At 42.5% G+C, this 24,940-nt stretch overlaps 1 protein-coding gene across 6 annotated transcripts in view; it reads right to left on the reverse strand.

Moving 5' to 3' along the window:
- Positions 1-14,287: 14,287 nt before the first annotated feature.
- The window catches only part of Tjp2 (tight junction protein 2), a 139,853-nt gene continuing 129,200 nt past the window's right edge, over positions 14,288-24,940 (reverse strand). For 4 of the 6 annotated variants that reach the window (XM_003472276.5, XM_063250154.1, XM_005004726.4 and 1 more), the window contains 6 exons: positions 22,080-22,180; positions 20,734-20,946; positions 19,491-19,601; positions 18,062-18,391; positions 16,793-16,878; positions 14,288-15,465 (listed from right to left, as the gene is read on the reverse strand). In XM_003472276.5, the coding sequence (XP_003472324.3) occupies positions 15,300-15,465; positions 16,793-16,878; positions 18,062-18,391; positions 19,491-19,601; positions 20,734-20,946; positions 22,080-22,180 (1,007 nt within the window). In that variant the 3' untranslated portion in view covers positions 14,288-15,299. The remainder of the gene's footprint in view (positions 15,466-16,792; positions 16,879-18,061; positions 18,392-19,490; positions 19,602-20,733; positions 20,947-22,079; positions 22,181-24,940) is intronic. The other 2 variants (XM_005004729.4, XM_063250160.1) reach the window with 2 other exon arrangements.

Below are 24,940 nucleotides of genomic sequence, written 5' to 3' on the forward strand. Positions count from 1 at the left end.
GTTCCTTGAGTTATACACAGTCTACTGGGATGGGGTGGTGCTGATCCAATCAGTGGACTGACCCAGCAATCATCCACCCTGAACCCCAGTACCCTCAATCCCAATATCACACTACAAATCAATCACACACTCTAGATTCAGCCACCTCCAAAAACACTATGACTGCATGAGACTTTGGGGGGACATCTAGACACAAACCATGACACCCACATACAGAGGAGTGGGCAGGGTTGGTGTTCCTGTCATCCCTGCTTGGCCAGTGCTCTCCTATACCCTCATTTACTTTTCACTACCACACTTTAGGGAAGGAACTACTGCTTCCCACATTGCAGACAAAGAGCTTGAGGCCAGGAAGTGTGGGTGACTTACTGCAGATGATAGGACCCATGGGGAACTGAGGCCCTATCTTCTGAGAAACCAGTGGTTGCTCAGAATCAGAGATGGAGGTGACCAACTGTGACCCAGCCTCTCAGCCTCTCTCACCAGACTTTCTTTTTTTCCATACCTCAACCAATGAGAAAGCAGTGGACAAGGATGTGGCTCTCTCCTCCTTTCCTGTCCCACAGAATGAGCACTGAGCACTAGGCATGGCGGCCCATGTGTGATAGTTCACTGTTGTCTCAGTGTGAGTGAGAGGCGCCCAGTGATTGGTTTAGCACAGTTCTGGGTGTGGCTGTATGGATTTACTGAAGGTGGAAGACCCACTGTGGGTGCAGCTGGGACCAACCAATAGGTGTGTAGTCTGACTGGAATAAAAAGGGAAAGAAGGAACGCTCACTTCTGTTTCTTTGGAGGGGCTCCAGTCTTCACCTTCACCTTGGACGTCATCTCCTGGCTTCCAGCACAGACCCTTCAGCTTCCTGATTTGGACTTGCTCAGGACTTTGTGGTGAGCTCCAGGCCTTTAACTTTTGAGTGGCTCCTGTGACTCTTCAATGTATAGACAGTCCTTTTGCACTATTCCATATCTGGCTCTACAGGCAGCTGCTTTAAGCATACTTTGTAAATCCATATAGATGAATATACATATGAATATATGTGAATATTAAATATGTTTCTTTAGTGAGCACTAACAAATACAGCAACCCTGTAATCCCAACAGCCTGGGATTCTAAATTTGACTCTAGTCTGGACAACTGAGCAACTTTTGGAGAACTTGTCTCCAGAAAACTAAAAGGCAGACAGGAAGTAGCTGAGTATAACTGCTCTGGATTCAAGTCTTAGTACTGAAAGAAAAAAAATGAATTAGCATTGTCATTCCTTGATGTGATTCCTTATAGGCCTCTTAGTCCAAATGCAGAAGACTCCCTTCCCTTTTGCAGTTGGCTTCCTTTCCCTCTGTCATGTGCAAACGTATTGATGATTAAGTATTGACTAATTTATGAGATATTAATGAACTGAGATCTAATGGGAATGCAGGTACTGAGAAAGGCCTGATAACTGTGTCTAAAACTATTATCTAATCTCCTTTAAATCATTTTAAAATATGATCACATCATATTTTGTTAGAGAATTTTCAGAAGGAGTTTCCCCAGATCAAGGCTACAAATCTAACCTTGGGTTACAAAAGTTAAGCAGCAAACTTGTAGAAATCTTACTTGCAAAGGTCCTGGGTTTGACCCAAAACCATAAAAAAAAATAATAATAACAAAGAAAGTAAGAAAAGAAAAGAAAAACCACAGAAACATAGAGTTGTCCTTGGCATCCCCGGGAGACTGGGTCCAGGGTCCCCTGAGGATACCAGCATCTATAGATGTTCAAATCCCTTAAAATAAAATACCATAGTATTTGCATATAATTTGTGTGCTCCATTAAATTATCTCTAGATCACTTATGATATGCAATACAATGTAAATTCTATGTAAGTAATCATACTGTATTGGTTTTTAAATTTATATTAACTTTATTTGCTTTTTGAATTTTCTATCTGCATCAGTAGAATCTGAGGATGTGGAGCCTGCAGATAAGAAGGGCTCACTGTATCTGCCACCTCCCCCAATCTGCATTTCTCATTCTACCCTACTGAACTTGTGGAGCCACAGAAAACAGAACCTGCAAAGATATGCTCATTGGTTCTTCAAGAATCATCCTACAGAGAAAGCTGCAAACCTCGGGGGCTGCAGCCTGACCGCTGCATGTGTGCTCAGAACGGTGGCTGCTCTGTCTGCGCAGATGGAGAGAGGAGGAGGAAGTGGATGCAGGTAAGAGGTGAGCAAGGGCTGCCAAATGCACTGCCCTCTGACACCCAAGCAAGTTAGTAAATGAGACTAGAAAGGTTTTCCTAATGGGGCAGCAGCCATCCAGCTCTAGCTGATGGTTTTCATGCAAAGACATGTGCTCTATGCTACCAAATTTACCATTTAAAGAAAAACCCCAAATCTGGGCTTGTATGTAAAATTCAAATGATTTTTAATTCTTGTATGCAGGCCAAGTAATGCATGTTTACCAGCAGGATTAGTTCCCTGGGTTTTGCCGATTTGCAAACTCAGTTCTAAAGTTCTGTAAAATTTTTATAAGGTAGAAAACCATGCAATATGAACAACAGACAGCTTCAAGAGACCTCTTTATCTACAGGGGAGAGAGAATAAAAACTGGACCCAGAGTACGAACTATCTGTGGGCTTTATTAGACAAAGGACCCTGAGCATACCACACAACAAAGCTATGGATTCTCATACCGGACATAGTCTCATCTGTCCTTTGTAGCACGCAGGCTACTGCAAAGAACACATCAAACTATCAAGGCAGGAAATCTCACTATAGACTCCAAAGAATCACTTAAGTAAAAGAATTGATGAGGTAAATTTCAGCAAGGCAGATAATAAGCCATATTCAATACATAGGGCGCGTCTTTACCTGCACATAGAGGCACTCAATAAAAGTTTTTAATTGACTTGAATGTTTTCCTGATATAATCCAAATTTCAAGAATTAATCTTTGTAATCATCTACAAAACAGCTTGTAAGCGTATTAAACATAAAGACTCACATAACAAGTGATTAGTGCAAAATCTACTGACCAAAGTTTTCAGGTCTCATGAAATTATAAGGTAATGTGTGGGTTTTCTCCTGGGTAGAAAAGATAGCATTTCCTGTTCAGTAGGTCATTAACCAGTTTTGTACTTAACTTGCAATCCTCATTTTAATGTGAATTAAGTTGTTTCTATTACCTTGATTCTCAAATATTCATTCCTGCTGGTAGAACATGCATGACTGTCCCACTGGGTGGCTTGCACCACCTGACCGTGACACATGAATCACAGCCCCGTTGCGAACATGTTAAACCTGCATTAACATCTTACTGCTTCTTTCATTAAGTAATGAAAGGGCTGAATGAAATCACTGATCTGTGTTAATTTTGTGGCTCCATGAGGGTTGTAAGTGTACCCTTTGCGAAATTATGTTTTAATGTAGGTGGTCTTTTCCTGGCCAAACTAAATTCACAGCAGCTTCTCTCCATTTGTCCTCCTGTTCTCCAGTTTTTATCAGTCGTATCAGTATTGAGGCTTAACAGATATGATGTCAGGAAATCATTATGCTATTTTGCAGTCTTTTGAGATAAAAGGAAGACATTGCATTTGAAAATATTTACCCGTCATCCATATACTCCAGTTTTCCAAAAACCACTTCCTAGAATATCTGTAGGGCACTGTAGAAGACATGAAGGTGAACACAAGTACTGCCCCTCCTGCGGAAATGTAGAGATGAGTGCACTGCACATCTGATTCACTGATCACAAAATCCTAAAGGTCACAGATGAAGGGCTACAGAGATTCCGGAAGGCATCAGTGATGAATCTGGAGGAATCAGGGACTACATGACAGGACCTATAAGCTGGACCTGGAAGGGCAGTGGAGAAGTGGACAGCAGAATGGACCACACCAGGAGCATGCTGGCAGCGAGCGCTCTCTTGTAATCAGAATCTGTGTGGGTTTTGGAGGTTATGTGGGAGAGGATTTGGGGAGCCTTGGGGTCTGTTTTCTGACAAACCACCTCATACTTCACCAGCTTAACACAACATTTATCTCTCACACATCAGTGAGCGGGCTAACCCAGACTAGGTTCTCCCTCGCCCTCTCCTGGAACTACAGACCCCTCGAGGGAGCTGTCTCTCCTGGGACGACAGAGGTGCAAGACCACAAGTCACGGGGTTCTAGAGTTTGGGTCTGAAAAAGGCCCTAAGGGCTCACTTATTAGAGGCTTATCGGTGGTCCCCAAGCCATCTGGGATCTGCTAGAACCTGATAGAAACAGGCTTAGTGTAAGTCGCACTCTCGAGGGGGACTGTGGGACCCCTGTGTATTCACATGCTCCTTCTCCTTGCCTGTTCGGTGAGCAGTTTTGCTCTGTCACGTGTTCCTGTCACCAGGTGCTGCTTCACCATGGCCCAAAAGCAACATGGCCAACTGATCATAAACTGAAATCTTCAAAATCACAAGCCAAAATAAACCATCCCCCTTTAAGACGACTATCTCAGATATTTCTTAAAGAAAACTGAGATGGCTAATCCAAAGCCACGAGATGGGAAAATGTACTCCGAGCCTTTAGTTGATGGAATTGTAAGCGCATCCAGCAAAGGACACATCATCAGATACAGAGAGTGGACAGAGAGGGGTGAAGAACTGGAGTCCCTGATGCAATACACCAAAGGAAGAGACAGCAGAAAACCTTACTGCCAGACTGGTCTGGAACTTGCAGTGGCCCCCCCCCACCTCAGTTTCCCAAGTACTGGGTTTATAGGAACGCACCCCACACCTGGCTTTTTCCTTTTTTCATTTTTGTTGATACTGTTTCTCTGATTTCTTTCTCAGTGAGTTTATTGGTATATAGGAATGTTATTTAGACTGTTGACTTTGTATCCTGCTAGGTTACTAAATTTGGTTATTAATTCTCGGAGTCCTGGTGGAGCTTTTGAGGCCTTCTGTGTAAAAAAAAAAAAAAGTCATCTGCAAATAATATATTTAATTTCTTGATTTCCTATCCCTAACCCTTTTATATCTTTTACTCATCTAATTGCTAGAATGCTTCAAGAACTATATTGAAAAGGAGTGATGATAGCAGACATCCTTGTTTTAGTCTTATTTTAGAAGCAAAGATTTCAGTTTCTCTAAATTTATTATGATGTTGGCTATTGGCTTATCATGGATGACTTTTATCAGATTAAGACAAGGACCTTCCATACTTCTCTTCTTCACGGATTATGAATGGGTATTGGATTTTCTCAAATGCTTTTCCTGCATCTCTTGAAATAACCATGCTTTTTGGCTTTGCTTATGTGGTGAACTACGTTTTATTGATTTATATATGTTGAATTATTTTTGCATCCCTGGAATTCTACTTGATCATGGTGTATGGTATTTTTGATGATTTTCTGCATTGTCTGTCAGTATCTTATTGAGGATTTTGCATTTACGTTCACTAAGGGATCAGCTGGTAGTTCTCATTTTTTGGTTGGGTCCTTCTATTTTGGAATCAGGGCAATGCTTTTATTAGTACTGCTTCTTTTTTGATTTCAGTAGAGTCTGAGGAGTGTTGTAATTGGATATTCTCTAACATTCTTGTAGAATTTGGCAGCAAATCCATCAGAACCTGAGGTTTTTTTAGTTGAGATACAGATACTGTTATTTGTTTCATTCAGGATTTTATCTTCTTGGTTCAGCTTTGGTAGTTTATATATATCTAGCAATTTATCAATTTTTTGAGTTTTCCATTTTGTTCAAGTATAGGTTCTCAAAGTAATTATGATGATCTGCCAGATTCTGGCAGACTGCATTGTGATTTTGCCTGTTTCACTTCTAATTGCTTGAATTTGAGTTTTGTCTTTTCCTTATTTGGGTACAATTGCCTAAGACTCTATTGTCTTAGTTACTTTTCTCTCATTGCTGGGATAAAATACCTGACATCCAAAGTTTAGGAAGGAAAGGTTATTTAGTTAGCTCAGTTTGTGGAGATTTAAGTCTGTGATCAGATGGCTCCAAGGCAGAGTGGCACATGGTAGGGGGGAAACAGTTCAAGGTGGCAGAAGACAGCAAAAGCAACAAGAGCAAAAGCGGGCAGGGACGAGTCTCTTTTCCTCCCTTATACTGTGTGCAGGCTCCCCTCCCTCCAGTGGGTGTAGCACTCACACCATCTCCATGGCCTCTTTTTGCACAGGTTCAGAACGCTTACAAAGTGAGAAGCTTCTTTGTATCTTCTGGTCAGTCTTGGCTTGAAAGCTACTCCCTGGTTTTTTTTTTGGGGGGGGGGGTTCCTATTGCATATTTTTTCCATTCTTTGATTTTTAAAAATTTTTTTCCTAATTAAATGTGTTTCTTGCATATTGTACTTTATTGGGTTTGGGTTTCTTGATCCATTCTGCCAATCTGTCTTTTGATTGGGGAATTCAGGCCATCCACATGAGAGTTATTACTGAGTGGGACTGACTTATTCTTGTTATTGTATTATTTTCCTATTGCTCATTTCCCTTTTTTTTCTTTTTCTTTTACCTCACTATTTATCCCACCAGCCGTATTTATTGTTTTTGCCTGTTAGCATCACCGTCTCTTTCTATCCTAGAGAATATTCTGTAATGCTAGTTGGGTGGTCATGAATTTCTTGAGTAGCTCCTTGTTTTCATTTCTCCATCAATTTTGTAGGACACATAAATTGAGGTAGGAAGTTATCTTTTAGAGTTTGAAATATTTGATTCCAAGCCCTCCTCGCCTTTAATGTTATGTAGAGAAGTCTGCTTTAATGCTTTATATGTGATTTATTATATTTCTGTAACAGTTTTTGTCCCTGTGATGTACTTCTGGCACCTCTGAGTATAATGTGGCACACAGAAATTCTCTTTTGGTTGTGGCTTGGGGTTCTATATGCCTCACTTACCTGTATACTTATTACTTTCCCTATATTAGGCAAATTTTCTACATTTCTGTGAAAAGATTTTTACACTGTTATGGTGGATATACTGTGTCAACTTGAGAAGTTCAAGCTAACTAACTCAGCTTAACAGCAGGGAGCCCGGATCCTTACTTTGTAAATATCCTCAGCCTGTGGAAGTGGAGAGGACAGGGGTGGTTTAAGCCCTACACCCGTCCCAGAGGTAGGAGTAGTCTGTTTACAGTATAAGGGAGGAGAAGCAACTTGTTCTCCCCCTTTTGCTCTGGCTATTTTTTTCCTCTGGCTACTGCCTTGAAATATTGCCCCGGTGCCATACCACTCTGCCTTGGAGCCAGATGATTATGGACTGAAACCTACACAAAACTAAAAGCTAAATAAACCTTTCTTCCTTTAACTTTGGGTGTTTGTTGGGTGTTTTGTCCCAGCAGCAAGAGAAAAGTAACCAAGACATATACCATTAATGCTGTCTTCTCATTTCTCTCTTATTTCAATTAGTCTTTTCTGTGCCATCTAACTGCTTCTTGATCCATTTTCATGTTTTCTTGTTGCTTCTAAAGTGTCTTTGAAGGCTTTATTGTCTTCTAGTTCTGAAGTTCTGTCCTCACATTGGTTGATTATGATGCCCACAGTTTCAACATGATTTTCAATCTCCTGGAATTTTGATTGAACCCTTTTTGTAGACTCTCGTTCTTTGGTGAACTAGTCATTCATGTTTTATATCATTTTATTTAGTGCATCTGGTTTTCTGTTAGTGTCTTCAGAAAGCTCTGACATTTTTTTGGCTATTACTTCTATTATCTGTTTACTTATATCTTCTGTGATCCTAGTGAGTACCTCTTTGGTCTATTTTCTTTTTTTGTCTTTTTCCTTTTAATCGGTACTGGGGATCGAACTCACGACTGCCTGCTTGCAAGGCAGGCGCTTATGCCGCTGAGCTAAATCCCCAGCCCCTCTTTGGTCTATTTTCTAACCTCCTCTATTTTCAATTAATTTGTGTGTGTGGTTTATGTCATTCTGCCCCTTGGTGCTCACTGGATTGGCTTCAGGGGAGTTCAGAGTTTTGTTGTTTTCTATGGTTTTGTTTTGTTTTGTGCTAAAGATTGTGAAGTATTACAGTTTAAGACTTTGTTGCTAAGATAAAGGTCTTTTTGGTTTCTTTCAATGATATACTTTTGGCATAGCTAACTATAGTCCTTTGACAGAGCCCCAAGATCTGACCACCTTGGTTAATTTTGGTTAATTTGGGAGGGGAGGATGCAGTGTAATTAAATCAACCACCAAGTTCTTTGGGAATGTACTCCAGTATTGTCAGTGTCACAAAGGTAATCTGAGTGCCAGCTCACAGAGAAATAGAGGCAATTACGTGACTGTGTTATTATCAAGAGAGTCAGCTACAGTAGTATCACCCAAGAAAAACTGGGTTAACAGTACATAAGAACCAATTATGTATCACCCTTAATTTTAGAGAACAAGTCCAAAATTATAGTATAAGCATAAAGATTACCCAGGTATTGATTTACAGCTAATATATAGTAAATGAGACAGCTGTTTCTTGGCTAGTGGTAGAAAACAATTCAACAGTAATTTTATAGAGTTAATTATCAAGTGATTAATACAGCTTTATGGTTGTACTATTAAAGATACAGAGTTTGGAAATCAAGGAACGCAAGACAACTATGAAAACTTATGCAGAGGACAGAGAAGCAGTGCAATGGATTTTAAGGTGTAGAAGGATGTTTACAGAATTAAGTAAAAGAGAATAAAGTGATGAGACTCAAAAGATACAAGGGAAAGAGAACAAAAAATATATTCAGAGAGTAAATGAAAAGGAAAAAGTGACAAAAATTTAAAAGAGGAAAAAAGCAGAGAGTAAGAAAAAAGAGATAAAAAAAGATGAAAGATATAGGAAAATTCCCCAAATCTGAATAGTGATGAGAAAGAAAAGAAAAAGAAAAAAATAAAACTAAACTAAAAACAATGCATAGTTCCCTAAATATTTATTATTTAATTTGTTTATAATTATTTATAATTATATTTATAAATAAATAAACAAAACAATGCATAGTTGCATAAATAAATAAAACGGAAACCAAAATTCTCTGTGATTTCAAATGTGGTTTTCTTGAGGGCTCTACCCTTTTGGGATGGTATCAACTCGACAGGTCAGGCTAGTAGACAAAAGCAGGCGGTCACTCCAGGTCCACGATGGATGCAGCTGCCAGCAGGCAGTAGGATTAGAGGAAGGGCCAGTTCTGAGCCTTTTAAATACAGTGCAATTCAGACTGAGCCTGGCCTCTGGCCATGGGGGTCAGGCCAGTGTCCTTCAATCCGCAGGGGGTCTCTTGTCGGGGCTTGCTGATCAAGCTGTCTGCCAGGGCTGCTTTTCACCCAGTCACTGTGGGAACATAACACTGGGAGCCCTGAAATGAATCCAACCTGCTGCAGTTCTGAGACTCAGGTTCATCCAATGGACTCCTCCCTGAAATGGGACCTGGCCAAGCACTCTCTTCAGTGAAGATGGCAGGTACTTGGGCTGGTGTCACTCACCAGCTGCTGCAGGTCACAGCATCTGCCAGTCGGTTCCACCACAGCATTTCTCCTTAAGCCCTCGGGAGTCCAGTGCTCTCCCTCGGTACCCAGCTGGGAGCCAGGGAGAAAGTGCAGTTGTCCCTTCCTTTTGTGCACTGTGTCCCGTCTCTTCAGTTTCTAAGTCTCAATTTCCCTGGTTCACAAGGATCTGCTTCCTTTGTGTTTTCCTCTTCCACAAGTTATTTTCCAGTGTCTGGATTCCAAACCTCAGAGAGGCTCCATTGTTGCTCCATCTTCCCAGAAGTCTCTCCCTTTATCTTTTGAGAGTAAGAATTAGGTAAAGGTAAAACTCAATTCGTCTCGCCCAGGATCACTCATTTCAGCTAGAATATTCCTTCGCAGTCATGCATCCTGGAGACTCAACTCAAGAAGCATGGAAGAATCTGGACTGTGGCCTTCACTAGGTGGAACGGCATCTGCACACTGCAGAAGCAATGAGACTAGGGCTCACTTACAATAACTAGTGCGCAAAATACAATCCAAGGTACTGTTATTCACTGTGGTCTTTAGTTTGGGGAATGAAAATGTGCCAATTTAATATCTGTGTGTATAGTCAATCCTCTCTATCTGTGGATTCCTTATCTGCATATTCAATCAAGGGTGGAAAATACTAAAAAAAAAACAAAATAAATTGTACCTGTGCCGAACATTTTCAAACTCCTTTTTATGGGTTACTCTATAAACAACATAATGGCTAATTTCACAGCACTGACACTGTAGTAGGTATTATAAGTAATCTAGAGATGATTTAAAGTATACAGGTTGTATGCAATTACTATTGATAATTTTAATATGGGACTTGAGCATTTGCAGATTTTGGTAACTAAGGGAGGTCCTGGAAACAATCCCTTAAGAATACCAAGCAACCAATGGCTGTAAATAAATGAGATTAAAAAGAAATTAAAAGGGAAGCTGGAAATAAGGTATGTCTCCTCTTTCTCTCTCTCTCTGCACCTGTGTATGTTGCCACTATTCAGGCTTTTATTTTAAATTTCATTTCACTAAATATTGTTCTACAGAGCTGCATCTCCAGGACTATTTCACTACTACTTTAAAATGTTAAATATCTTATTTTTAATGAAATTTCAATTTACTTGAATCTCATTTTCACCTATTCAGACTATGTTTTTGTTTGGTACTGTGAACTGAACTCATAACCTCACACCTGCCAGGCAGGTACTTACACCACTGAGCTAAACCCCCACTCCCCTTTAACACTATTCTATTCATAAAAATTTATTGTATATAAATGTATGTAAATACAGGGTAAATACTGCATATTAAATATACATACATGAAAATGTATTTAAATTACATAATTTTTTTTCTGGCTCGCTCATACTTTAGCATTGGACAAAAACAGCTGCCGAGGTGGCCCCCTGAGGAAGGTGATGGCGGATTGTTGACAGTTAATTTTCTGTCAACTTGGCTAAGCTACTATAACCAATATTTGGTCACACTTCATTCTGGATGTTTCTGTGAAGGTGTTGTTTTATTTTTAAATGAAACTAACATTTCAAGTGGTGAACCCTGAGTAAAGCAGACTGTCCTCCGACATGTGGGGGCCTCATCCAAACAGCCAAAGGCTTGAACAGAACAAAGGCAGGCCGGCCCCTGGCCAGCGGGAATTCTGCCAGCAGCTGCCTTTGGACTCGGACTGGACATCTTCCCTGGATATCTTGCCTGCTGGTCTTCCTGAAGATACCCGACAAACCAACCGCCACAACCATGCATGTTAACACCTTACAATAAATCTCTTTATACATTGTTAAGTCCTGATTCTCTGGAGAACATTTACTTTTATGGCTTTTTGTCTGGATGCATCCCTAAAGCTTCTCTGTCTTTACAGGGACCTTTCTCTGATGCTATTTCTCTCAGTCCTTCCAGACACGGTACAGAAAACCCAACCCAACCCAACCCGGCCTTGAAGAACTCAGTAGATGTGCAACCCAGACATCCACTGGGCCCTCTTCTTCCTTCCCAAAAGGACACTGAGACCCTAATTCCAATGATTTGGTCTCACTTGATAAACTACTCAGACTCTAGGGAAGACCCTGATATTCTAGTCTAAGATCTTCAAAAGATTCAGTCATTGTAACTGGGGCTGTGGAGACAACAGCACGTCCCAAGCCAGGCTACTGGGTGCAATCCCCGATTACTGGCTCTTGCCACGCTACTAGGCTGCTGTTAAGGAAACAGGAGAAACTGCTATGCCAGAGGCTGTAACCCGAGTACATCAACCTGCCTCCCCCAATTGCGCTGCAGGAGTGGTGCCCTTCCTTCTCAGTAATGCCACAGGCCTTTTTTGGTGACCCATTCCTTCTCTCTCTTCTTGCAGTTAGCATAGAAGGTGACCATAACAAGAGGTTCTTGTCCTCAAACAGCCGTGGTTTCTCCCAAAAAATTTCAGGATGGGAGGAGGCAACTGAGGGTGAGCTCTGGAGGTCCTTGGCCTGCACACAGATAGCCCTTAACAGAAATGGATGGGCAGGCTAGTGGCCTTCTATAAGAGCTGCACTGAAGGGGCTGGGGATTTAGCTCAGCGGCATAAGTGCCTGCCTTGCAAGCAGGCAGTCATGAGTTCGATCCCTGGTACCGATAAAAAGGAAAAAAAAAAAAAAAAAAAAAAAAAAACTGCACTGAAGGGTCACCTCCTCTGGGTTTAGGGACCAGGGCCTGAAAGCACACTTCAGCTCTCCTCATTGAGTCATCTTGCAAGATCCCAATGAGACCAATTTCCTCCTTTCCTTTACAGATCCTTTCCTCCTTCTGCAGTTAAGACTACCTCTCTTGTTTCTTGAGGATGGACCTTTCCTTTACACTCCTCCTCTATGGAATGTCACCCGTCTGTGGCTGGCCCATGGCTGACCCTCCAGGGAGCCCAACAAGCCTTGATCTGTATGTCCTTTCCTGTTCAGCTACAATGGGCCTTGGACAACACATGCTGGGTTTCCCAATCTCCAGTTGTGACTGTGGCTTTGGCTGCCTTGTATAGAAGTTGCACATCTTCATTTCAAAAACCCTCATTAGATAAGGCTTTTCTAACTGGCCCTAAGGGGAGGGTGCATGTGTTTCTTATGCCTGCTATCTGGAAGGTAGAGAAGAGGAAGGATGAGAATGTGCCCCCAAAACCTGATGTGCACAACTTGAATTATTCCTATAAACATGCATGAGGTTTGCATTCCTCACTACCTACCCCATGTATAAAAGATGACACCCCTCCACCAGCCTGTGGGTAAAATGGATTTTGCTGAAAAATGATTAACATACTTATTTGTCTTGGGACATCAGGCATGTCACATTCCTATTCTGGAGTTCGGCCCCAGGCCCTCCAGAAGGGATCAAGCAGACTTCAGACTGGTGCCTCTACACTGCTGTTTCTGGTCCTTTCTTGAGAACTTTTATTGTGCAGTCCTTGGAGCAGTGTTATACAAGAACAGAGTAAGAAACAGACCTCCAGAATCATCTTTGTAAGTATGCGGGTACCAAATTCGAGCCCCAGGAATAAAAATAATGCAGGAGGGGAGAAATCCCCAAACAACCTTCCTTCCACACGCGCTCGCAGACACTGAATCAAACCATGCGCATCATCCAATCCCATGTTCCACACCAGCCCCTGGGGCGGCTGGGCCCCGTGGTGCACGAAAACCAGCCTCGCTCCCAGCCCTTTCTTCTCTAGCCCGACAGTCCTCTCTTCTGTCTTGCTTACTCGCATCACTGTTTCCAGTTTACTCCTATGTATTGTAGGCAGTTTTAAATCCTTTCCAGAACAAACCAAATACGAAAACATGGGTAGCAAAGGCACGGTGACCTCTGGACACACTTGGGGCATTCTTGGGAAGAGGTCCTGCTTCTCTGCACCATTTAATACAACTCAAAACTGCTGGAGCGGGTAACAGCCTTGCTGGGGAGCAACCTCCCTATGCCTCCCTTGATTTGTAAAAGGGCTCAGTCCTGTATGTAAAGGACACAAGCAAACTCTACTGTCATGTATTTTACCAGTGTTTGTTTTCCTTCTATTCCCAGAAGATGATTTTTATTTGATATGCAACTTTTAGTGCCTTGAGTACTGTTCCAAAATGCACGATCCGGCACTGGAAGGTTTAGGAATTGCAGCATCCAGACAGAGGCACAACCCAGGACCGTTATATACTAACACATGACCCATGATCAGTACACCAGACTGCTACCCACTGATGTACAAGCTTAACACCTTTAGGTCCACTTACATGGCAAGAGCTCCTTAATGGAACCAAGGCTCTTCTCCTTTCCCAAAGTCAGTCTACTTTTGATTCATGTAATCTTAAATTCCTAAACTGTCCTGTCTAAATTTGAAACCTGCATCAATCTTTCAAGAGTGAATGTTAGAGGGGAAACTGATATGAACTTTCTAGATAGCAATCAGCAATAAACATCACCAAGAGCACTAAAAATGTTCATAGGCTCTTAGAAATTTCACATCTGAGACTTTATCTGCAGCAAAGGCTGAAATACTGATCACTAATATACAAAATATGGGTTGTACATAAAGGCAGGAAACATTTGTTTCCTGTAATAGAGGCAGGAAGCTAAAATGATCCAAAGACCAACAAAAGAGGAACTATTCGAATATGAAACAGCAGTCACAGAATGTATTATCTGCGGTTATTAGTAATGATGTGTGCAGGGAAATGTAACCACTTGGGGAAGTATTCACAAATGAAACAGTAATTGAAGAAGTATGAAACAGGACTGCAAATACAGTCTGATCTCACAAGTATGATACACAGACATCAACAAATATACACACCTGGAGGACATGGATACAAGGGGTCCAAACACAAGATTATAAGCAGTCTTTATTGTTACTCATATTTGCTCCATTTTCCAGTGTTTGACAATGAGCAGGCTTTCACTGAATGATCACTGACGGACACGAATGTTGCACTTTAGACCAGGAAGGCGAGGCTGCAGCTAGCGGAGCACACGCTTACCATCCTGACACCCTGACTTCAATCCTCAGCACGGAATGTGCGTGTGCACAGAAACTGACCACAAAGCCAATTACCATGATGTGTTCTTCTTTTTATTAAATTATAAAACTGACGGCCATCGATACACACACTAGTGAAAATAAAATGCTTTTCTCAACCATCTTCTGTTGTGGAGCACCTGTTCTTAAAGTTTCCATACCAACTTCGTGGCCTTCAAGCTTTTTAGCACTTTACAACCCAATTACCAGGTTTAGCTATTATATGTACAATCAGAATTTATAGAAAATATTACAAAGATGAACACGTTGAAAAGATGAAACAGTGCAGGGAAGATCCGTGGCTATTAAACTGGTATAAAAAATGTAGTCCAGATAGTTTTAGTCCATTATGGCTTTGCATAAAGCTTTAAAGGAGAATTTAAGACACTGCTTGTCAAAGGCACTTTATAGTAAAATACTTTACATTTAAATTTAATTCGAGTCGAACAGTGTATTTTTTTCTTTTTTCCACATTCAGCCTCCCACTGAAGCTTGCTTGAGTTATTGCTCCTTAATATACATATTAAAAACACACCAACAGCATTAATACAGGTTTTGGTTTACTGAAGCAGGTAACAGCATCTGTACTGTAGTGTGCCTCTCAATTCTAAGCACAAAGCCATAATAAACTTCCCCACCCTGCTCCCACAAACAGAGCCTTGGTTCTCAGTATGTGCTGGCTGGCACCTGGGGCGCCCAGGAAAACACCGAGCTCAGTTTCCACCACGCCGGTGCATTTCTGCAGTGGCAGTGACATCCCAGTGGCCTCGCAGAAGCGTCTGAGGCGGCGGCAGATGGGCCAGAGGAGTCCGTGTGCAGTACTACAACTCAGTGTCCCGGTACTTGGCTGGCTGGCCAAAGTAACTGCGCTTCGAGTGCTCCGCCAGCTGCTGGCGGTACTCCTCCTCCTCCGCGTCGCTTCCATAACTTCCGTGCATGTTCTGAGAGAATCTGGAGGGCCCTTTCTGCGGCTCGGGGGGTCTAGAACTAACAAAGAGAGAGGTTACACACATCCCCAGGACGTGACATCCTCCAGCTGCCTGTGGTGCTGAAGCTTTCAGCTCAGCGGGCAACACCGAGCTGATCACTGCTGACCTCCGCGCACGCAGTGCCAAGGGACCAGGGCACTTGGGGTTCTACTCCTGGTCCACAAAGTAGTGGGGTAGGATAGGAAATGGCAAGGCCAAGGCCTACTGCAGTCCTGAGTGGGAAGCCAGCCAGCTGCTGCCTGAGCTAAGGATTGGACAGAGGGTGCCATTCCCACCCGAGTTCCCTGGGGACACTCGGGGAGCGTTCAACCAGCGTCAGTCATACCAAGTCCTCTGCGCTGCCACAGGTGACCTACTCAGCTGGTAAAGGAAAATTTGCTTCTGGTTTTTTTTTTTTTTTGTCTTTTTCGTTTTTATCGGTACCAGGGATCGAACTCACGACTGCCTGCTTACAATGCAGGCGCTTATGCCGCTGAGCTAAATCCCCGGCCCCTGTTTCTGGTTTTCTAGTGCCATAAAACAAAACTACTCAGTCCGAGTGGCTATAAAAAATGATTTATTTATTCTTTTCCTGGGTTTGGAAGCAGGAAAATATCCAATGCAAAACTTCCAGGGAAGGATGCCAGGGTGACTCCTAACGGCTGTGCAGCACTTTACAAGGACGACCTGTAGCTAGAAGTCACCCCAAAGCTTCACGTGGGCAGAGCGAGGGCTTTTGGAGGTGAGGGGATCTGGGGTGTGTGATGACAGGATTCAGGACGAAGGCAGGGAGCAACAGTACCCGGCCAGGATTAAGGGTGTGCTCCCGCCCCAGGGCAGGTAGCCTGGACAGAACACAAAGGACAGAAAGGGGGCTGCTGCCCTCACTCGCTGCTCCCGCTTCTTCGCTGCTTTGCTGCCTTCTGCCCGTCCTGCTTGCCACGGACTACTGCTCTTCTTCCATGACACAACTCTGCCATGCACTACTCTGGCCTGACACCTCTACAAACTATGGGAAATAAACCAGGCCTCTGACTTTGGGTGGCAGGTGCTTTGTCTCAGCCGAGAGAAGCGTGACTCAGACAGCCCCTCACCAACACTACCAACATCTTCTCACAGTCCCTTAAAACCTGTCAGCACATTGGCTTGACATTGGTGACGCAAAGGAATTAAGGAGCTTGGCAAACAGCCACACACAACAGTGACAAAATGGGTCGAAATCCTAAAATTTCCTCATGTGTTACCCTAACGCAGTGTAATGTAATGTATTCCAACTATACGAGTACCAAAGGGTACCAGGTACCCACCAAAATTACCATGGATCTCACTCTTCGGGGCGCCCTTACCTTGTGTGCTGGGGCAGGCCGGCATCCGGCTTGGGTGCTTTGATTGGAACTGCATAGATGCTGGGATGCTTCTGAGCGATTTCAATCTGTAGCATCAGGGAAGAACAGGAAGGGAAGAGTGAACCAGTTGTTTTATTTTCCTTCTGGTTCCCTGGGGCCCATCCCTTCTGCTGTCCTACTTTCCTACTCTAATTTGAGAAGAGGGAAAATACGTAACTCCAGTTTTCATGGTTGCATGTGGTACTTAGTGGTACATGTCAAAGACAGAAAATGTCTAAAGGAAGTATAATCTTTACAAATGCTGTAAGATGCACGAACCTGGAGGCCATCACAGAAAGCAAAATAAGCTAGTCACAAAAAGACAAATATTGTCTTGCTTCACTTATATAAGATCCCTAACTTGGCACATAAACAGGTCAAACGGTTGCTGCCAAGGGCTGGACAGAGGAGAGACCGCAGGTTGCTAGTGCATGAGGGGTGGAGTTTTATTTTGGAGAGGATGCAAAGTCCTGGTCGTGGATGGTGATGACCAATGTGAATGTACATACTGTCACTGCACTGTGCACTTAAAAACAGTAAAATTTATATTAAGCATATTTTATCATAACTTAAAAAAATACAAAAACGCTCAGAAGCACTATTATTGTGACATACTTAAATGACAACAGCCCTGTCTTCCTTCCGGGCAGCACGATATGCTCCAGGAATCTTTATGTCAAAAAAAGGATCCTCACTATGTTGCCCAGGCTGCCCTCAGATTTCTGGGGTACAGTGATCCTCCTGCCTCAGCTTTCTGAGCAACCAGGATACCAGGCGTATGCCATCACGCACAGCTTCATTTATATTCTTCTGTGGTGTGGAAAGGTCGCAAGTGTACCAAGAACAAAAACTCAGACTGCTAAAAGTGTAAAATTTTTCCATTTCAGCCCCTAAAGTCTGTTATACTCGGTCATCAGAGCAGAATAAGCTTACTAGCTAAAATGACTTCTGCGAGGTACCGATTTATCACCATACTCCTCCGTTCCAAGCCCCATGCACAGTAGGAAGAGCAGGAGAGCAGAACCTTACTCTTATTCCTTGATTGGGAGAAAAAAAGATGTGCTGATGGCCTGCAACCTGTAGTGACACACACAGTGCTGTGTACCCTAGCACCCCTGTCGCCTCTGTAGCAGTGGAAAGGACCATGTGCCATTATAGTGAAACCAGACCTAGGTAAAACCCTTATTCTGCCAACACACTGGGATCCTCTGGCGGCCTGGCCACAGTTACCTGTGCGTTCTGTGCTTCCTGGAGCTCTTGCAGCCTCTGTAGTCTCGCCTTGTGATCCATCTTCTCAAATATTTTCACTTTGCCCAGGACTGATTTGGGAGCGTTCTCTTGGTCCTCGATTCTCTCCTCGACCTCCTCACTCTCAGGGGCAGGGACAGGGACGGAGGGCTTCTGGACGGATCGTCCAAAGGAGGGTTTCGCCGCGACAGGGGGAGGACAACCTCTGGCAGTGGTCCTGGGAAAGTCATCGCCACCCATGGCAGAGGGGTTCGACTTGTATTCCTGGGATTTGGAGAAGTCATAGGATTCTTCTCTGTTCTGGGGTTTTATCTACAAAGAATAAAGTCATGGGGTTTTTTTGTTTGTTTTACCTTGGGCTTTTGGTTATTTTGAAATCTATATTAATGGTTTAATACACTCCATTTCCTGATCAGTTTCCAAAGGTGGTGGATAAATATCATTCTGACAAAGAAGCAAAGATGGAGGGCAAGCAGCCACTGGTCGGGCATACTGAGCCCATTTTCCTTCCTAGCAAAGAGGATCAAGAGCTTTCAAAAACCAAGAGGGCACTGGAAGTGCTATCATTGCTAGTGGGAGATTAGACTTGGAGTCATTTTGTACTGGAGATTAGAATTTTGGTGGAAATCACAGAACAAATCAGCTTTAGGACTGAGACAATGACTTTGGAGGTCATGGCTGCAGGAAGGGGGTGTCTCCTAGCCTGGAGACCTGTGCTCAGCCAGAGGGAATGAGCCTGGTGACGGGCTGGGAGAGCCTGGCAGCAGAAGAAAGCCATTTCTCCTTCACACTTTGCTTCCAGCCCTGCTTGCGGTTTTTCACTGATACAAGGCACAAGCTCAGTAATTACTCCTGACAGCTCATACATTCAATTGCTGTTTTCTTCTCATCCCAATTACTGAGCTAAACAGAGACATTTCATTGGGGTGTAAGGAAAACCCTATAGTTACAGCTTTGATTCTGACTGGTGATAAAGAATCATATAACACAACTTCCTTGGGTCCTCAGGCTGACTCTATTCTGGGTAACAGACAAATTAAGCTGCTTTCATAATGAGAGACATGCTAAAGGATAATAATGATTGTTTTCTTTAGTAATCACCAGTAAGGATTTTCTGAGGCATCCAATTCAGACTGTGGCTAGAAATCTTGGACAGAAAAAGAAAAAATAGATTCTGAGATTGATGATTCTGAACATGCAGCCTTTGTCAAGTCAGAAAAATGAATAAACTCTAAGAGTCCTAAATTATATATCTCTCTTTTACTGCCTTTATCTTTTTTGCCTTTCTGTAACTCCTGGGTTCACCCAAACCACAATCCAGTATCACTGTACTTGATCTTCCTGGGCGATCCAGGGACTCAAGTCACCTGTGTGCTCCTCCTTCCCATCCTGCGGCTTCTGGACCACATACCTTGGGCGGTTCTGGCTTGAATGCTGGGGGTGGGCTACTGTCCCTAAGTTGATCTCTGCTAGCAGCCCTCCTCATCTGAGCTGGTGGCTCTGGGCTGAGCTTCCTTATGCTCTATAAAACATAAAGGTTCATTTACAGCAAGAAATCTGAGCAGAGAGAAGAGAGCACTCGTCTGCTTTGCTGGAGTTCTGCAAACTGTAAGAGTCCAAGTAGAGGGAGTGAGTTAGGTCTTCTCCACCAAAATGGCAGACAGCAGCAGCTAGCATCCTTCCACTGGCAAACGCTTAGGACAACTTGTTTAGAACAGGATGCATCTTACAAAACAGAGTCTGCCTTTAAGGCTCAGTTGTAAAACAAAACCAGAAACCCTATTAGAGTCTAAAATTTCTCTGCCATTAAGAAATATTAACATTTTTAAGCATCTATCTCTGTGGACATTTAGGAGTCCACAAATGTGGACATTTGTTTTTAGCAGTATACAGTAATTATTTTTCTGTGGCTGGGTTTTCCTCCTTCATCTTTTTGTTTTTGATATTTATATTTCATAAAGAAAAATATTCACTGCATTGAATTGCTAACAGGAAGCCCATGGCAATAATCATCCACATATAATCTCACCGACAAAGTCCATTATTCCAAAATGTTCTCAAAAGTGCAACCAATAAACTAGTAACTCATGAGGTAATTTCTAGGACCACATAAGCAGTCAACTGACAGGCTAGTGATGCACAGTACATGTGATCAGATGCATAATGGATCATAAAGTCAATCACAAAATTGAAATACAAGACAGAAGGAAACTGATGGGGAAATACTCGGGGGCTTCAGCAAGATTAGAAGGTTAAAGACAGAGTGGAGAAGAAAAGCAAGGACTCCTAAGAGTACAGAGAGAGACCTAATCAAAGGTTACAAGTAAACACAGCCATGTCATATTTAAAACTGAATGTTCCACTGGTAATTTGGACAGCTGCCATTAACAGCCATTTTGTTACCCATCATGCCTGAGGCAAAAGAGTGCTGATCATTGGCCTCTTTCTGGCCCTACTTTCCCATGGGTCACTGCTACAAGCTTGAGCTCAGAGGCACTGACTCAGAGTGCAGGCTCCCTGACTGTCACCTGCTCCAACCCTCAGGAATCCCTTCACAGCACCCTGAGTTAATATCTATCCAGAAGAATTCAGTGAAACACTGGAACCTATTTCTCCTGCCCCGGGCCTGGCAGCCTGCACCTGCCTCCCCTCACCTCCTCGTGCTGCACCGGCTCCGAGGAGCGGGTGATGGAAGACACTAGTGGCTCCTCGGCTGGCTCATCCAGCTCATTGTCAGTGTAGGCACCTCCTTCGCCGTCGGTGTCTTCAAAGTCACTGATGAGGCGGCTGTCACAACTCAGATAGTCCGCGCCCAAGGCGGTTAAGTAGGACATGTGGTCGTCGGGGTCATCATCCATCCCTTCAATCTAGAGGAATTTGTTTTGGGCGGTCAGTGGCGTCTGCCAGGGCCCCAGGGAGCGGAGACCCAAAAAACACTCCCAAGGGCTTGGCCAAGTGTCTGAAACCTTGCTGCATGCTAGACAAGGAATACATCTTTAGTTTCCTGAAGCCACTTGGCTTTGATCCAGTGTAGATACTCTGCTGAATTTTGTGGAGGGACCCAAATTAGGGACTGTCTAGCCTATCACTGTTGCCATCCCCCCTATTCCACAATGCTTTCACTACTTGTGGTGCTTTTCTTCCATGGCCCAGACCTATCTCCAAAGAATACATGCACACTGCCTTGTGCTGTGCACAGTCAACCATCTACAAGATTGCCAGATCTCTGAGGGTGGTAGTTATGCCCTGATTAACTTGTCCTCCCCAGGGAAGCTGGCACAAAGCCTTCCAGATTGGACAGCACTTGGTAAGTGCCAGATATACACGGACTAACCATCCAGTTCCTGGAAAGCCAGAAGTCATTAGTTCTCTAACGAAATCACCCTGATTAAAGCTCAGGAACTACCTCAGTTCAGGTGGAGCACAGGACAGCAGCACCAAAGGGAAGGCAGATTCTGCAATGTCTCATCTTCCCCCACTGCGGCACAGCAGTGTGTAAACCTCCCTAATAGATGAGACGCTTTCCAGCTTTTAGAGATGTAGATGCTCTCACGTCACCTAATGAAACTCCTAGTACCACAACCCAGTCTCTATCAACCTCTTCTAAAGCAAACAGTCCCAGTTTCATCAGCTTTTCTTTCTTGTAATAACTGTATTCTCCATGGTCCTCAACCTTGCCTCTCATCTGCACTCTAAAGTTTCCCATGATCTTAGTAAGCTGTGGAGCTCAGCACAAGATCTTGTAAGCTCTGATTAGTGTACTTGGAATACAACACTAGTTACTACGTTAAAGTAAAAGGGAAGTGAATGTAGGGTTGCATTCATCACATCCTGCTTTTCTTTTAAAAGTGTCTTCATTTTCTCACTCTGTAGGAAAATTCGTAGCATTGCAGACCTGATGAATACATGTGTTAGCATCACTTCCTACATTCACCGCCCTCTTGAGGAAAGATGCAGCACAAGGACTCTCACCTCACAGCAGCAAATCAAGGCCACATACCTTTCCTTCAGAGACCCACACTGCTTGTCCTTGCTGATTCTGAATGGTGTCTTTCAAGCTGCCAAACCAGCTGTCATTGGCTGAATTGAGGTTGATTGTAGCTAGAGAAATGTAAACAAAAAGCTTTGCATCAATTTCTAGAGCAATGCTTACTCAGGAAGCTACTTTACAAAACATACAGTGGATCCTGGAGTTATGACTGGTATTTTAGTTTTAACTGATGACCAAAGTCTTGAGTTATGACCAGCCCGGAGCCTCCACTGACATCTTTAGTTATAACCAGCCCTTGGGAATGAACTGAGTTCCTAAGTCAAAGGTTCACTGTATTTTTTGTCCTACTTCAGTGAGTACCAAATCCTTTTGGTTGAATGCCACTAACCACCTAATTGCTGCAGTTTACATTATAGACAGACATGACAAAGCTAAAAATGTCTTTTCTTCTCAGAATATCAATTTTTTAGAAAAGCTACCTTCAGAAAGTATATTTTTAACAGAGCATGTTTTCAGGAACACCCGTAATGGATTTAAAATAAAATTACCGTATTTTAAAGATGACTATGTAGGTATGTAGATAAGACAAAACACTATTATCTCTAATAAAACTAAATATGTCATCATCTATTTCATACTTCTAAACACTTCAGTATTTGAAATCTTTTTTTTTTTTTTTTTGGTCTTTTTTCCTTTTTATCGGCACCAGGGATCGAACTCACGACCGCCTGCTTGCAAGGCAGGTGCTTATGCCGCTGAGCTAAATCCCCAGCCCCAGTATTTGAAATCTTGATAGTCTTAAACATTTTGGAATATTAAGATTAACCTAATTCAACTGGTGTGTATTCAAGTAATTTTTTTTTCAAAATGTATCTTATATACCAGCCCTTACTTATAATTATTTCAGGCACTTGACATGGATCGGTACATTTCAAGCTTACACGGTCTCTGTAAGGTAAAAATTGCTATCATTGTCATGTAGGGGAGAAACCAAAGCACGGTTGTGAAACTAATTAGCTCATAGTTCACGCCATGCAAAGAAAGGAACCTAAACACAAACTCAGAAGTTTGTATTCAGAGCCTATTTCCTTAGTCATTATACTACACAGCTTATCCCAAGACACAAATCTGGAACACAGATATAAAACACAAAAAAGTACAACATAAATAGCTGTTCTTTGGCAATATATATTATGAACCCAATGGAAATAAACCAGATAAACGAACTGACCCAAGATAATAATGAAGTTGAATCTAAAATTATCAGAATGAAGGTAAATAAGATTTTTAAAAATTGTATCATGGCTTTTTATTGGATGGTGTATCAGTTCTCAAGCCCCCAAGGAATCATTAGTCAAATTTGCAAGCAATTACGCTTTAGATTTTCTTTGAAGTAACATACAGCTTTCTTTCATTTAAGAAGCTCGAACACTGACCTTGGAAAATCTTGAATGAGTTTACAATTTCCTGGGTTATTAATTATTTACAGCATGAGAACAGTGATACATTGGACAACCCAAGAAAAATTAGCCTTGATGCCATGGGTTTTTGTGCCCTTACACTGGTACTTTGCAAAGATTATTGTGCTCATAGCTAGAATATGATGCCATGTACTTAAATGTGAAAGTGGGATTGTATACCCCAGAGATCAAATGGGTGATTTGTTCAAAATGTATGAACAATGCTAAATGACCTGTTAAAGCTTTCTGTTGGAGCTGTCTAGTGTAGGTACAGCCTGTATTCATCATAAAGAAAATTCAAAAGTTACAAGGGCCATTTAAGAAATCAGTGCGAATATTCTTCAAAAACCCAAGTCTTAGGTCCCAATTGGTTCAGCTATTCCCCTTCTTAGTATCTTCCTGAAAGAATTAAAGGCATCATACCACAGCGATATATGCACACCCATATACAGTGGCACAGTTTGTAACAGCTAAATCTTGGAAACAGTCCAAGTTACCATCAGCTGGTGAATGCATAAAGAAGATGTGGCTTTTGTATGTAATGCAGTACTACTCTGCCCCGGAGAAGGGTAAACTTGAGATGTTTCTAGTAAAGGGATGCACCTTGAGACCATACTCGTAAGTGAAATTAATCACACACACACATAAATATTGCACTGTTTCTCTGGAGTGAGAAACTGACAGTGTAAATAACCAAAATGTATAATAGGTATTGTGAAATGGAAGAAAATGTTCCAATGGCAAAGGGAACAAGGAAAGGTAGAAAAGAAGGGAAAAGTAAACAGAAGAGACAAGGAAAAAATTGAAATAAAGTTTTTGTAAATAAGAAAGGGAACAGAGGTTGAAGAGAATGGTAGGGGGATGGAGAGAAAAAGAATCAAGTTATATCATACACAGATACAAATTCCCTATGATGAATGTGATCATTACGTATGCCTAAAATAGTAATAAAAATAATTTTCTTTGAAAAAAAAGCAATACAGAAAATACGTTCATGCTACTGATAAAGTCACAAAACCTCTTACTGCGTTCACAGTCTAAACTGGAATAAAACAGAATCATAGTAGCTGCTTCGTTAGGGTCCTCACAACGGCTGGGAGCAGCCACATCATGCACTTGGCCTCTCTGAACAAGGGGTGCACCACCACGGTGCTGCCATCATGACCCTGAATCAAGGACCTCTGGCTTACTGTTCGCTTTCCCACTTGGATTTGCAGCTTCCGTGATGTTCTGCAATATGTATTAGTAAGTTCATGCTACTACTAACCTTGAGGTTAGACCTGTGCCCCTTTGATAGGCTGGACATGGCTTTCAAACCTGAGAGAGACATTCTGAAAGAACCCTCACTCGGTCGCCACCCTGGCTGGAGCACTGGGGTTTGGAGCACATCCATGTCCAGCTGGGCAAGTG

Source organism: Cavia porcellus, unplaced genomic scaffold (genome assembly GCF_034190915.1).
Source record: "Cavia porcellus strain 051 isolate PalLab524CR breed Dunkin Hartley unplaced genomic scaffold, mCavPor4.1 scaffold_1, whole genome shotgun sequence".
In the NCBI taxonomy this organism is placed as follows: domain Eukaryota; kingdom Metazoa; phylum Chordata; class Mammalia; order Rodentia; family Caviidae; genus Cavia; species Cavia porcellus.